The sequence below is a fragment of the Salminus brasiliensis genome, chromosome 17 (genome assembly GCF_030463535.1).
Source record: "Salminus brasiliensis chromosome 17, fSalBra1.hap2, whole genome shotgun sequence".
NCBI classification, from domain to species: Eukaryota; Metazoa; Chordata; class Actinopteri; order Characiformes; family Bryconidae; genus Salminus; species Salminus brasiliensis.
The window spans coordinates 988,939-1,003,856 of NC_132894.1; the positions used below are offsets into that span (position 1 = coordinate 988,939).

General features: G+C 44.2%; 1 protein-coding gene across 3 annotated transcripts in view; it reads left to right on the forward strand.

Annotated features, from left to right (window-relative positions):
- The window catches only part of tjp3 (tight junction protein 3), a 29,694-nt gene extending 14,776 nt beyond the window's left edge, over positions 1–14,918 (forward strand). For all 3 annotated transcript variants that reach the window (XM_072660186.1, XM_072660184.1, XM_072660185.1), the window contains exons 10-31: positions 246–324; positions 614–717; positions 819–903; positions 3,963–4,066; positions 4,154–4,241; positions 5,207–5,283; positions 5,419–5,488; positions 6,430–6,518; positions 6,672–6,744; positions 7,366–7,439; positions 8,228–8,291; positions 8,384–8,540; positions 10,033–10,141; positions 10,861–11,080; positions 11,177–11,376; positions 11,880–11,975; positions 12,057–12,133; positions 12,498–12,708; positions 12,798–12,898; positions 13,376–13,894; positions 14,339–14,385; positions 14,525–14,918. In XM_072660186.1, coding sequence (XP_072516287.1) covers positions 246–324; positions 614–717; positions 819–903; positions 3,963–4,066; positions 4,154–4,241; positions 5,207–5,283; positions 5,419–5,488; positions 6,430–6,518; positions 6,672–6,744; positions 7,366–7,439; positions 8,228–8,291; positions 8,384–8,540; positions 10,033–10,141; positions 10,861–11,080; positions 11,177–11,376; positions 11,880–11,975; positions 12,057–12,133; positions 12,498–12,708; positions 12,798–12,898; positions 13,376–13,894; positions 14,339–14,385; positions 14,525–14,654 — 2,774 coding nt within the window. In that variant the 3' untranslated portion in view covers positions 14,655–14,918. The remainder of the gene's footprint in view (positions 1–245; positions 325–613; positions 718–818; positions 904–3,962; positions 4,067–4,153; positions 4,242–5,206; positions 5,284–5,418; positions 5,489–6,429; positions 6,519–6,671; positions 6,745–7,365; positions 7,440–8,227; positions 8,292–8,383; positions 8,541–10,032; positions 10,142–10,860; positions 11,081–11,176; positions 11,377–11,879; positions 11,976–12,056; positions 12,134–12,497; positions 12,709–12,797; positions 12,899–13,375; positions 13,895–14,338; positions 14,386–14,524) is intronic.

Sequence of the window (14,918 nt, forward strand, 5' to 3'; positions counted from 1 at the left end):
AACTCACTATATGATAAATGGTCTGATATGAAACACCCAGAGATTAATAATTAAATTAAACTGAAGGTAAATTAGATTAGATTAGTTCAATTAAATCTAAAAATATATCCCATTACATTAAATTATATTAAAAGTTAAATGTTTTTTTTACTAACTAAGTTTAATACTAACTAAACAGTAAATGGGAGATAAGACGAGGATCTCCATATGATGAGAATAACTGAAACTTCTTGCTTCTCATACAGTTTCATCAGAATCAGAATCCGACCGCAGCAACTCCCCTCCAGCTAAACACGACAGCCTTGATAACCGAGACCGGTACAGGTAAAGACATGGAGTCTCTGATCTGCTAAACTCCATTCAGCATTCACCTACACCTTCATACACACCTATCAGCCATAACATTAAAAGCCCTGCCAGCTGAAGTGAGAATAACACTGATGCTCCAGTGGTTCCAGTGTCTCCTGACTTACAGACAATATTAGGCATAATGTACAATATTGGTTTTAATGTTTTGGCTGATTGTGTATTTATATGCCCTGGTAGGCCACCGTTGTGGTTGTTCTTGGTTGAGCTGTGTGTACTGGGAGTAAATGAGTGGTTGTTTATGCAGAGTGCTCTCTGGTGTCTCCGCGCTGCCGAACCCTCAAGCTTCTCCTGTCCCTCACAACTGGAATGCTCCTCGGAACTCCTCAGCAGCCTCACGGCCCCGCAGAGGTCAGTCCCAAACTCGTGTGTTTGCATGATTACTGGTGTGTTTGTATGTTGGATGGCGGTGTTCGGGCAGACAATCACATTGGGCTGGTTTTGTGTTTCAGCTGTTTCTGAGTCGGATTCAGACAGGAGCGCCTCTCCACCACCCAGACGAGAGAGTCCCAAACCTGACCCTCACGCCAGATACAAGTACGATCACAACACACTGCAGACACTGTAAACCACGGGTCGGCTGTGTTCCCCTGCTGTGTCAACAGTACACAGTTCCTCTAAAGAACCGGAGGCTATGTTCACACAGCAGGTGACAGTGGCGCAAATCCAGAGCCTGAGTGGTCCAGCGGAATAAGGCACGGTCGCGATGACCGGAGGATCGCTGATCCATAACCTGATCATGCTGCTAGCCATCGGCAGCCGGGGCCTGAGGAGGCACGATTGGCCTTGTTCTCTTAGGGGTGGGTAGATGGCATTTTCTCAGTGCATCAGAGCTGGGTACATGGTGCTTTCCTCCGATTGCATTGGTTGACCAGTGATGCTGTGATGGACGAGGCATGTGTCTATTATCACCCTCCCAGTGTCGGGAGCATTGAATCTGATAGGGGGAGAATATGTCTGGGTTGGCTAATTGAGAAAAAATGGGTACAAAAAAAAAGTGTCCCAAAGCAGATCATGTTCATCATACTCACACACACACACACACACACACTCTCACACACACACACACATCAAGCTCTGGAGCTCTGGAGTTCAGGCTAAATTAGAAGCCACATATCACAACAGCCCTGTTGTTTAGAGATTTCTAAGGAAATGTCTGAACGTGGCCACAGGGCCTGCTGCGGAGTAAAAGGTATAGGTAAAAGGTAAAGGTGCACGTATTTGTCACTGTACAGCGAAATGTGTCCTACGCATTTAACCCATCTGTGGTAGTGAACACACACACACACACACACACACACACTAGTGAACTAGGGGCAGTGAGTACACACACACACCCAGAGCAGTGAGCAGCCAACTCCAGCGCCCGGGGAGCAGAAAGGGTAAAGGGCCTTGCTCAGTGGCAGTTTGCCGAGCCCGGGAATTGAACCCACAACCCTGTTATCAATAGCCCGGCGCTCTAACCGCTGAGCCTCCACTGCCCCGGTCAAAGGATGCTTAAAAAGCAAATTTTAAAGAAAACAATATTGCAAATGAAAGAGTGGGCGTGGCCAAACAACATGCCCTTTTATAGCGAGCTGGAACACATTCTCTGTGATAAGCCCCGCCTCAGCCACTGGAACTCCTTGATAGTTCCTGTGAAGCTGGAGAAGATGCTGAGAAGATGAACCCGAAACCTTGTGTGTTATCCGCCTTTAACCCATCTGTGCAGTGAAACACACACAGTGGACAGTGAGCACACGCACCCAGAGCGGTGGGCAGCCATCGCAGCAGAGAGGGTGAAGGGCCTTGCTCAAGGGCCCAACAGTGGCAGCTTGCCGAGCCTGGGAATCAAACCCACAACCTCATCAATAGTCCGAAGCTCTAACCGCTGAACCACCACTACCCCTACAGTTTAGGAGCTTGAACTCTTCAGTCGGATGTGGGATTGGATTGGATTTGGTGAGAGAGTCAAATTTGGGCCGCTTTACCTGCTGTGTGAACGTAGACCTGGAGAATCGAGGTGAATCAAATTCACATCTGTAAGATATGAGCTGTATATTCACCCTTCTGTTAAAGCAGGCCACTGCAGGTCTGTCTGCTCATCCTCCAGCTTTCTCTTTAGAGATTCTCACTGTTGCCACAACATTGCTTCCATACACATGGTGTTCCTCACACTTGACCAGCTCCACTCCACCGTGTCCTGACCGACACCGCAGCTGTCATTTCAGTTATTAACACTCAGCCTGTGAAACTGCAAATCATGGCACTTTACAGCAGTGGTCCTCAGGGCCCAGTTCTGAGCTCCCAGCACACCTGAACCAGCCAGTTTAAAAACATTGATCACCTGGTACAGGTGTGTTGGGAGATGGGCTGGAGCAAAAACATGCACTGGCTGGGGGCCAATTAGAGCGTCTGCTTCATTCTATTCATTTCAACTTTAATGAATTAAATCTGATTGTCAGTGGGTCAAAGGTTTATACACACCAGGTACAGTCTGAGGGATTGAGTGATATAATGACTTTAATGATTTTAGCTCTTAGGGCAAAGGGAAAGGAAATACTGAAGCATCTCAAGGCATCACCATTGGGCCCTCCATCAGGACAGTGATCCTGAGCATTCCTCCAAAAATTGTGACTAAATCTGTGGACTGAACTGACAAAATTTCAGCAGTTCTGTCCAGAGGAATGGGCTAAAATTCCAGAAAAGTAGAGGCAACAAGCATTTGATTGAAGGCCAAGTATGTAAACCCAGCTGTATCTACAGGTTTCATTACAGTAGGAATTTGAAGAATCTGAGATTCAGTACGGCTAACAGGACAGCTCAGACTTTGATGACTGACAGTAAACGTTACTAATGAGATTCTGAACAATATTTATCAGAAATAGATATAGAATGAGTACATTTCTGATAACAAAACACAAACTATCTTTATAGTTACAAATACTAAGCTTGTTAAATTGCAAAGCTCTTGCTTAAACTCTGAGCTACTAACACTAAACACTGGATACCTGGCGCAGGTGAGCTGCTGGCTTGGAGGTGGGTTGGAGCAAAAACATGCCCAAACTGGGGTTTCCAAAAGGCTGGGTTGAATAACTCTGTTTAATGAGGTGTATGTAAACCTTTGACCACTTTTGTTATGTCCAAATATTTATGGACACCCAGCTACAGGGGGACACAGCTTGTCTAGTCCCTGTAGAGAAGTAGTGCCAAAAGAATAAGACTCTCTATGAACCCTATGGGCTCCATGCTGCCTAATACCAGGCGTGGGCTAGAGGGGTATAGAGAGGAGCTGTGGAGCAGTGGAAGAACTGTGTTCTCTGGAATGATGGTGGTGGAGCTCCATCCAGTACTTTTGGATGGTATGAGTTGGGGAGTTGGGGATGATGAGGTGGGGTGGTGATCATCATCCAATATCCTGACCTCATATAATGCTCTTCAAGCTAAATGCAATCAAATCCTCACAGCAATGCTCCTCCAACATCTAGTATGAAAATCTTCTTCACTGGCCAGTAGAGACAGTTACTCCAACAGAAGCAGATCATTGATCACAACACACAGCTGACCTCATCCTTTCTGAACCTGCCATGTAGTTACAGTGTTTCTCCTTTTCCCAGGGTTCTCCCTGACCTTCCTCCACCTGGCTTGAAATCATCTTCCATGAGCCGCTCCCAAGAACTCCTCAACCGCGGGACGTCCCCATACAGACCACCACCACGAGGTGAGACCCCGCCTCCAGCAGGCATTTAACCATTTTACCTCTCCTGTATCAAAAACCACTTTAATAAAACATGCTCTCGTTCCACAGACGAGTCTGAGTCCGATTCAGACCGGAGCTCTGGACCCCCGCTTCGGCAGGCCACCCCCTCCAGCCAGGACTCGCGCAACAGATACAGGTACAGATGAGGCCTCGCTGCCCCTCCTAACCCAACCAGCAGGAATCTCCTATGCAGGAATCTCCTATACAGGACCACTTATCCACCCACTGAGGCGTTCAAGATCATGAATTCGCTTTGTTTTAATTCACCTTTGCTTTGTTTTGGTTTGGTTTGTGTATTTTTCTGGGTTTTAGGGTCTTTTGTTTTTAATTTTTTAATGTAAGAAAGGTCAGCTTTTTATTTAGATTTTTGAAATGTTACCCTTCATGTTTTGTTTCTTCTTTTTTATGCCGCGATGTGAAATTCATGATCTTCTGAAATAAAAGCACCAAATCACAAGTGTGTATGCTCCTGTACTGTTTGCATTTGCATGTGCTTCCTCTGCACGTATGTGGCGTGAACACGATGACCTCACACCTCTAACACACGGTTCAGTAGAGTCCGATTAAATTGAACTTCATTGGACTGTTGATTTAAATGAGTGAGAAACACAGTCAACAATCAACAGGATCAACTATATAGACCCGTACTGACCCCGTCCCCTCCCGACCTGACCCGAACAAACCCAACCAATCCCTACTTACGCCATGTTCCTTTAAGACCAGCTGTTCTCTGTTGTTTGCATATTAAGAAATCATGCAAATCTAGGTGAGAACCTTAGGAGAACGGCTTGCGTACCTCCTGTGTGGAAGTGAGTCTGTAAACCATCTATTAAGCAGTAAAGGACAGTAATGCTGTCTAGCAGCTTTGTGGAGGTCAGCTAGGGCACAACACACTAGGACTAGGCCTTCCCTTCTCCAGTGGTGGGGTAAGAGATGCAGATCACTGTTCTCACTGTCCACACATCAAACCCTACCACTCTTCAGCCTGGCTTTACATTTCTCATTTTTTATCTTCAATATTTTCCTCCCTTTTTCAAATAATTTCAGTATTTCATCCATTCAGTTCCTCTCAGTCTCTCACTCGTCCTCTTCCTCCACCAGGGCCACTCCTGAGGTAGCAGCTGCAGCCGTGATTGAGCCTCCCAAATGGTCGAAACCCTCCACGCCCCTCAGGAGAGGTAAGCCTGGTGCAGATGGACTGGCTGAAGCAGGTCTGCTCCATCTCAATCTTCTCCATCTGAGCTTCAGGAATGAAGATGATGACTGTGATGATCAGCTGCCTAAATCAGAGTCTACTGGTCTTGTCTTTACAGGTCCCTCTGAGTCGGAGTCTGATGGAAGCTACCCTTCAGTTCCCAGACCAGACCACCCAGCTGTACACGAGTAAGACTGGCATCCTTACATGATCAGTAATTAAAGCCAATTATTATTATATTGAAGTATTTATACCTCAGTTCTGATATATAGCAGAGTAGTATTTATGGATTTGTGAATTTAATATAATGTAAATTTATATAAAATATTTGTATTAATATTAAATGTACTACTTTTAATGACAATACTAGCATATCATATAAAACTACAGTGTTATTGTCAGTATTATTTAATACTAATACTGTTAATAAATGTGGTCAACATTATATTAATAATGTAAACTACAACTAGTACTATAATGTTATTTAGTATTTTATTATACTAATACTGTTTATTTACTGAATATGACTAAATATTACTCTAAATATTAACTACTGTTAATACTGTAATATTTACTAATACTATCATGTAATTTAGTATAAATTAATACTAATACTTTTACTAAATATTGTAAACATATTAATAATATTGTTGATATATTAATGCTACAACGTTATACAGTATGTTTTAATATATTACTATAAATAATATAATTCTTATGCTTATACTATTGTATTACTAAATATGATAAAACAAAGATGAGTTAAGTTCAAATGAATACTGTTAGTCAATATCATAATACTATTATTACTATTCTACCGTTGCATTACTGCTGTATTTATCCTGTTACTATTATGTTACTATTGTTATTAAACATGATTAACTGAAACATGATTAAACTGAACTAAATATTAATTATAACTAATGATGTAATGATGTTACTCAGGACTATGTTGAATGTTATTTAATTGAATACTGTTTAATCGCCACATAGAACTTAATACTCTAATATCTACTACTATCGTGTCACTCAGTGTTATATTTAATATTATTCAGTGTTTGAATATTAATAGCCTGCTAAAGATATAAAAACACAGGCAGATGAACGGTGTCCTGTGTTTGTGTTTTAGGGCTGTTCCTGAAACGCGAGTGCAGTCAGTTAAAAGCAGACCAGAGCCTCATCACCGAGCGCCCTCTCCTGCCAGACCCCCATCTGGAGGTCAGAACACATAACACTTGTTATTAATGCCACTCACGCTTATTACACTGTTATTAAACCGCTATTACACTGTTATTACACCACTCAACTCTTTATACCTGTACCTCTGAGTCTGTCCTGGAGTTTAACACACTGCACCGCTGTGTCCTACAGACTCCTCAGTGTCTGAGAGAGGCCCATCGCCCCCCAGGAGATCCGGCAGCACGGATCATGACAGCAATCACAGGTACTTTCCACACACACACACACACACACACACACACACACACACACACACCATAAACACACTCCTTCTCCTCATACAGGTTTTTCATGCTTTCTAAATACAACTGCAGATCAGCAGTGGTGTTGCTAGGTGGTTGCTAAGGTTTTGCTATGGCATAAGCGTTGCTTTCTAAGGTGTTGATGTGTTGTTTCTAAGGAGTTGCTATGGTATAGACGTTTATTGCAAAGATTTTGCTGTGTGGTTGCTAAGGTGGTACTTTGGCATGGGTGTTGGTTTCTAAGGTATTGGTGGGTGGTTTTTAAACAGTTGCTATGGTATAGGAGTTTGTTGCTAAGGTGTTACTAAGCAGTTGCTATGGTGTTTCTATGGAATATCTGTTGCTCACCAATCCATTGCTAGGTGGTTGCTAAGGTGTTGCTAGGTGGTGTGCTGTAGTAAACCTCAGTGCTTTCTAAATACAGCTGCAGTTAACATTAACATGGGTCATTTGTAGAGATGCTCTTCCACTTTTACCCGGACCCGGTCCCTGAGTACTGTCACTCCTACTACCATGTTCTGCTTGTACTGTGTGTGTAAATGTCCATCAGTGGGTTTAATGGAGATACCACGTCCTTCCTCCAGCTCTCCTGCAGTTTACCAACCAAGTGCCACTCTACGCTCTGACCCATCCCTACCCAGCCACACCCGGATGAACGGTGAGCATTAAAATGACCTAAAACTTTATAACACAGTAAGGTTCTTAAGGGTTTTTTTGATTGGTCACTTGGTGTAAAGGATTTCATCTCTATTACAAACATGCCTGCTCTTATATATCTGTTATAGGTACACTATATGTCCAAATATTTGTGGACACCTCTTCTAATGAAGGCGTTCAGCTACTTTAAGCTGCACCCATTGCTGACACAGATGTGCAAATGCACACACATAGCTTGTCTAGTCCCTGTAGAGAAGAAGTACTGCCAATAGAATAGGACTCTCTGGAGCAGATAAACATCATGACCCTATTGGCTCCATGCTGCCTAATAATGCCAGGCGTGGGCTAGAGGGGTATAAAGCCCCCCAGGATTGAGCTGTGGAGCAGTGGAAGAGCTGTATTCTCTGGAATGATGGTGGAGCTCCATCCAATTCTTTCAGGAGGAGTTGGGGGTGATGAGGTGGGGTGTTGACCCATGTTAAACATCCCGACCTCACTAGTGCTTTTGTCGCTAAAAGCAATCAAATCTTCACAGCAATGTAGGACAACATTTTTGCTACTTCAAAATCTAGTAGAAAGTCTTCTTCTCTGGTCAGTAGAGACAGGTACTCCAACAGAAGCAGGAGAAACTCTTTTAAAACCCTTGATTTCAGAAGAAACACTGAAACACTGTTTCTTATTAAGTACTGCAGGGGCGATATTGTGCACTGATTTTAAAGCTAACAGATCATTTAACTCAGACGCATGAGGAATGTGTGCGCTGACCTCGTGTTCTTGTGGTGTTTCCAGGTAAGCCTGCAGAAGAGCCCCTTTACTCCCTCCCTCCAGATGCAGTCCCTGCACCCAGCATGGGGTATGACACCTTTACACACAGGCCTAACCCCTAAAAGCTAAAGAGCATCAGCCTTGAGACTGATTTTGAAGTCGCCTGTCTCTCTTCTGCAGGTACAGCTCAGACCAGAACTCGGTGGGCTTCATTAAGGAGGGGAGTGTGGGGCTTCGGCTGGTGGGAGGAAACGACGTGGGGATTTTTGTGGGCGGAGTCCAGCCCAACAGCCCTGCCCAGAAGCAGGGCATGAAAGAAGGAGATCAGATTCTGCAGGTAAGACTTGACTTTGACGATGTTTATTAAATTGAATAAATTCTGGTCAGACAGATGTGGCATGGATTCCACAGATTCAGACAGATGGCAGACTCACTGTTTATCTCCCAAACACTTAAAAAGATGCCTGCTTCAAGTCCTATCATAGCAGAAACTCTGACAGCCTGGTGGAAACTCCACTCCACTCCCCAGTTGGAACCACCCTGACCTCCTCCACCCCTATAAAGAAGCGCTGCACTTTGCTTCATGGAGTGGCAAACACATTTCCCAAAATTACGCCCTGGTTTCACTCTCATGTTATCCAGAATCGCAGAATTGGCAGTAATCACTACCTCAAATTCCACCAAAATTCCACGTTAAACAATTTTATCAACATGTCCTCTCTAAATAAACTTATCAAACTAATACTGAAACCAGACTAAAGATTACTTTACTGGTATCTACAAGATGGCAGCTTTACGGGAGCAGAAAAAACCTTCTTAACTTTAATAAACATAATTTAAAGCATAGGTTTAAGAAAAACAATTCCAACTACAAAACATAACACAAACAAAATATTATATGCAATTAAAAAAGTACTTAAAGTAAAACAGCGAAATGTTAATAAAATAATAAAATACAAACTAAAATTGATACACTAAATGAATGATTGATATATATTCAATTAATACTCAATATGTGTATATATAAATGAACTTCTATCAAACTAATACTGAAACCAGACTAAAGATAGCTTTAACAGACTCAGCATTGGAAAGAAGATATACCCATCACCCCCAACTCCAAGATCTGGATCCAGATATGCAAAGTTAACTTCCACATAATCACGAGCAGCAGTCTACATCTCATACCATGTGTGTGTATATATACATGTGTATATATATAGTGTGTGTGTGTGTGTGTGTGTGTGTGTGTGTGTGTGTTTTATTCAGAGAACACACTACACTACACAGATGATGTTTACCATGGGATTCACCAGCTCTGATATCTGCCCACACTGCTCACAGAACACCACAGATAATTACTCCACGCCATGTGGCACTGCACACCCATAAAACGCTGCTGGCAAGCAATCATCAATATACTACCAACATGCCTAATATTATCACCCCCCCTCCCCATCATCCACAGAACTATGTGCGCTAGGAGCTATGTTAGCAATCGGTACAACTAAAGAGACGTCCACTGCTCCACTCACAGCTCTAACCATCACCAAGACCAAAACCATCCTCATAAACTGGAAATTAATAAACCGCATTACCAGTGGAAAAGTCCCCTGATTGATCAAAGATCTGCATTCATCAAAAACTAAAAAACAACGCTAAATATGGATCAATCTGGACATCCAGTCATTAACTTCCTTCAGCAAGAATCACCCCACAAATCTCAAACTATAGAGCAACAGTCATTTCTGTTATCAGTTATTAAGCAGTCAGACTGACCTTCAGAGAGGTGAGGCTGTCCTGTTAACCTGCTGCTCCCCATCCCTCAGGTTAACGGAGTCGACTTTGGCCACTTCACCAGAGAGGAGGCCGCCATGTTCCTGATGAACATTCGTGCTGGAGAATACATCGACATCCTCACTCAGAATAAAATGGACAGTGAGTCCTTCTTTAAGTCCCGTTTCAGCCTTCGACACCTCACCTCCCACACCTATCCCACACTGGACAGCGGCCTCTCTCCACTGTGTGTGGACAGGTGTAATAGAGTCTGTCAGAGATTGATCAGAGACTGACTGATGATAGCTGTATTCATCTAGTGTTTTATTACTGGTGCCACTGAATGCACTAAATCATAGAATTCATGTATTGAGTATTAATCATCGTTTGATGTGTAAATAGTAAGGGTGTAAATTTGGTCGGGATGCTCGCCAAGTACCCAGTCGGCCCTTCTCCCTTCGCCAGTCGGCCCAACGGTTTAGTCTCGAAAGGCTAAAGTCTCCGCTACTGGGTTGGGTTTCTGTCAGTTTTGGGGGGTGTAAATATAGCAAGTCAGGACTGTGATGTAACAGTTTATGGGTTTTGGAATTGGCCTGTTTTCCAGCTCTGTGTTGGATCTGCTGGATGTTGTTTTAAAGGAGGAACAGCAGTGTTTGATGGCTTCCATCTACTGAACCCTCGTCATTTAACTAGACCAAGATAAACATGTCATTAAAGGACCCTGTTTATACTTTTTAAACTTTTTTTATGTTTATGGACGCTTTGCTCGCTGTTTGCTGCTCTTGCTGTCCTTTGCCAACACAGGCCTACATGAGCAATGCTAGGCTACTTGTTTTTGGACTTGCTTCATTTTGGACTTCCTGTTTTTATTCTCCTTTCAGTTTATAAGAAGATCATGAAGTCCAACCTGGGCGACTCCTTCTACATCCGCACGCACTTTGACCACGAGGCTGAGGGCACCCACGGCCTGACCTTCACGCGGGGAGAGGTGTTCAGAGTGGTGGACACCATGCACCGTGGCAAACTGGGCACCTGGCTGGCCATTCGCATGGGAAACGACCTCCATGAGCAAGACAAAGGCACCATCCCCAACCAGACCAGGTGAGCTCCAGAGCAGCGTGAGGTTTAGTTCAATGGGAAATGGAAGTCTTTGTCTGGTGTGGAGCGTCTCCAACATCTCGCCATTTTGTGTCTCAGGGCTGAAACTCTAGCCAACATGGAGCAGGCTCAGAGGATCCAAGGAGCCGAGCGACAAGCTTCAGGCCCCAGGGCAGAGTTCTGGAAATTACGAGGTCTCAGGGGGGCCAAGAAGAATGTGAGAAGAACACGGGATGACCTCCTTCAGTTGACCATCCAGGGCAAGTTTCCGGCATATGAGAAGGTCCTGCTGAGAGAAGGTGAGCAGACAGATGATCTAGATTTTGATATGATTTAGTCTTAGTCTAGATACGATAGTGTAGATTAAAAGTTTAGCTGAAGGAAGAAACTGGTATCTACAAGATGCCAGCTTTACAAGAGTAGAAAAAACCTTCTTAACTTCATTAAACATAACATAAAAAATACAACTAAACAAAAACAACAAAAAACTAAATATTATATGCAATTAAAAAAGTACAAAAAGTAAAATATTACAAAAAGTAAATGTGATTATCTCTCTCATTATATATAAATATATAGAGATACAGAGAGAGTCATTCATTCAGTCCATCAATTTTAGTTTGCATTTTATTAAAATTTCACTTTTACTTTTTGTATCACTTTAAGTACTTTTTAATTGCATATAATATTTAGGTGAGAGGGTGAGAGGTCATCTCAGAAATATAGAAATACCAACAATAGCACATTTCAGGTTCTGTAAATTTTTATTTTTATTAAGTTTTTTTTTTCCTTTACGTTACAGCCAGCTTTAAACGTCCTATTGTTGTCATGGGTCCACTGAATGACATTGCAAATGAGAAGCTGTCTACAGAAATGCCCAATGAATATGAAGTTGCAGGTAAGCTAATATTGTAGCCCTGACTGAAATTAGTCATTATTAATTTTGTCACTGAAAATTGACCGTGGTGTGTTTTTGCAGAAATGGTTCCTAGGAGTGGTGGAGACAGCGCATCCACAGTCATAAAGCTGGACACCGTGAGAAGAATAGCAGAGCAGGTGCGGTAACTGCTGCTCTAATGGCTTTACCATTTACATTATCTCCAAAGTGGTGGTTTTCAGTTGTTTTTCAGAAGAGTAATGAATCTGTGCCGCTCTAAAACCGCCATTATTACCATATTCTGTTCAATATTCTATATTCTGTTCTGGCTTTTTTTTTATTGCACCATCGCAACTCACAGTTACAGTCTATATCCCTGTTCTTTATCTAGTAGAGAGCCTTCTTTGGACAGAAGAGACAATGACGAATTATCAGATGTCCCAATACTTTTGTCCATATAGCATTTCAACACATGCATGTTTGTGCAGTTCTTGTGAAATTTGTACAAATGACAAATATATCCTGACTGATTCTGTGTTGCAGGACAAGCACCCCCTGCTGGACATCACACCAACTGCAGTGGAAAGGCTCAGCTATATTCAGTACCACCCAATCGTGCTGTTCTTGGATCCTCACAGCCGCAAAGACGTGAAAACTATAAGACAGAGGTATTCTCCCAACTCCAACAAAAGCTCGCGGAAACTCTACGCCCAGGCCCTGAAGCTCAGGAAGCACTACAGCCACCTTTTTGCTGGTAGGTGGTCTTTATTTAGAAGCAGAGCCACGTGTGTTGGACTGCAGTGCACAGAGCGCGCTCAGTGTTTGGCTCTCTGTTCCCGTTAGGCCGTATCGACCTGCAGCCCACTTCGAACGTGTGGTATGAAATTCTGAAGGAGAAGATTCGCCAACAGCAGTCTAAGCCCGTCTGGGTCTCGGAGGTGACGGTAAGGATTTTCTCTGTGGGCTAGGTACACCAATCAGCCATAACATTAAAACCACTCCCAGCGGAAGTGAAGAACACTGATGATCTGGTTCCAGTGCGTCTTATCAAGGGTGGATCTATTAGGCAGCGAGTGAACAGTCAGTTATTAAATGGTCAGGCAGGTCTTGTGGGGTATTCCTGGTCTGCTGTGGTCAGTACCTATCAAAAGTGCTCCAAGGAAGGACAACCAGTGAACCAGTGACCAGATCAAAGGATGACGTCAGGGCCTCTAGCTTGTGGAGATCATGCCTCAAGGGCTCAGAGCTGTTATGGTGGCACGAGGGGGGCTACACAATATTAGACAGGTGGTTTTAATGTTCTGGCTGATCAGTCATATAATTTATAACTGGAACTACCTTTAACATGACTGTGTGTGTGTGTGTGTGTGTGTGTGTGTGTGTGTGTGTGTGTGTGTGTGTGTGTGTGTGTGTGTGCGTAGCTGGAGAGTGGTGTTGATGAAGAACTGGATGCGTTCAACCGTGCCAACAATGCTGATTACCTCAGTGGCGCCAGCGACTACGAGGACACCGATGGTGAAGCCTATACAGACGGTGAGGCCTACACTGACAACGAGGACCTAGAGGAGCCCGCCGCCACCCAGCCAGGCATCATCGTTCGGCGGGGCACTGCTCTCGCCCGCTCCTCAGAACCAGCTGCCAAACAGAGCCCAAGCCCCGAGTTTGCCCGGGAGGAGGAGCCTGAATACACCCTGCCTCCCATTCTCCACGTCCCAGAGCCGCTCTCCCTGCGCCGGCCCCCAGTCGAAGCCCCAGAGCTGGAGGAGCCTCCGTCACCCACCCAGCGCAGCTTCTCTGACTCAGACTTCAACACTGACCTCGCTCCACCTACCACTCCCTCAGAGGGGCCTCCAGATTTCAGGGCCCCAGATCCCACCGAGTTCCCCCCAGAGAGCCCACCACCGGTCACACTGTCCACCATAGAGAACAAACTACAGCAGGTACGGCACAAGCCAAGCTTCACACATTTGCCTACAGGTGTTGCAGACCGGCTGTCGTTTGCGATGGCTCACCACTAGGCCTCCATACTCTGACTGGACCGCAGTCAGGTCCCAAGCAGAACCTGGGTTCATCATTTAAGATGATGTGGTCTCAGTCCACAGTGGTCTGGGTCTCTCGTTCACAACACCACTGCAAACAAAGGCAGCGGTGAGCTTTGCCACATCGGCCTAGATAGCCTCGGAGAGCCTTTTTTTAGAGCAGTGAAGGGGAGTACTTTTACACCCCCTTGTGGCAAGACCCAGTTTCTGATCTGACCACAACAGACTTTACTGCGTGCCGGAATCCCACAGTTCTGTCAGGGTGGGCTTTTTTTTGTAAGTGTTCATGAATAGAAAGCAGAGAACCAGAGAAGTTGATGGAGTGTGCTTTCTCTGTTTGCTTAGACCCGTATGGCAGAGCCTGAAGAAAAGCCGGCACCCCCGTATATTGTGTAAGTATCATCACACACTACTGCAATCCGCTGATCTGCCCAGCAGTGCTGTGGCCTATATCTTGAATGACCGTGTGTGTGTGTGTGTGTGTGTGTGTGTGTGTGTGTGTGTGTGTGTGTGTGTGTGTGTGTTTCTCAGGTTGGCGCATCATGAAGCAATGCTGATGCGCAGAAGCCAAATCCGAGGCAGCGACAGCTCTGATGATGACGACTATAATGATGAAGATGAAGCCGATGATATGGAATGGGGTCCCGCCACAGAGCTCTAATGCACACAGCCTTCTCCACTACACAAGACTTTGGTGGCCTGGTGGACCTGGTTTTTACGATGAGCCGACCTTGTGGACGTACTCTGAGCACTCTGACCCCTGGACCATGTCTGAGGATTGATCTGGGGTTCTGTTGATCGTTTGTTTTACACTGTTTTACAGTAAAGTGTTGCCTAAGAAAGTTTGGGCGTATTGGATTGACTCTTTTTAATCACACTCTGTATTTTAAACACGACTTCTTTTAAAATAAAAACATTTAACGAA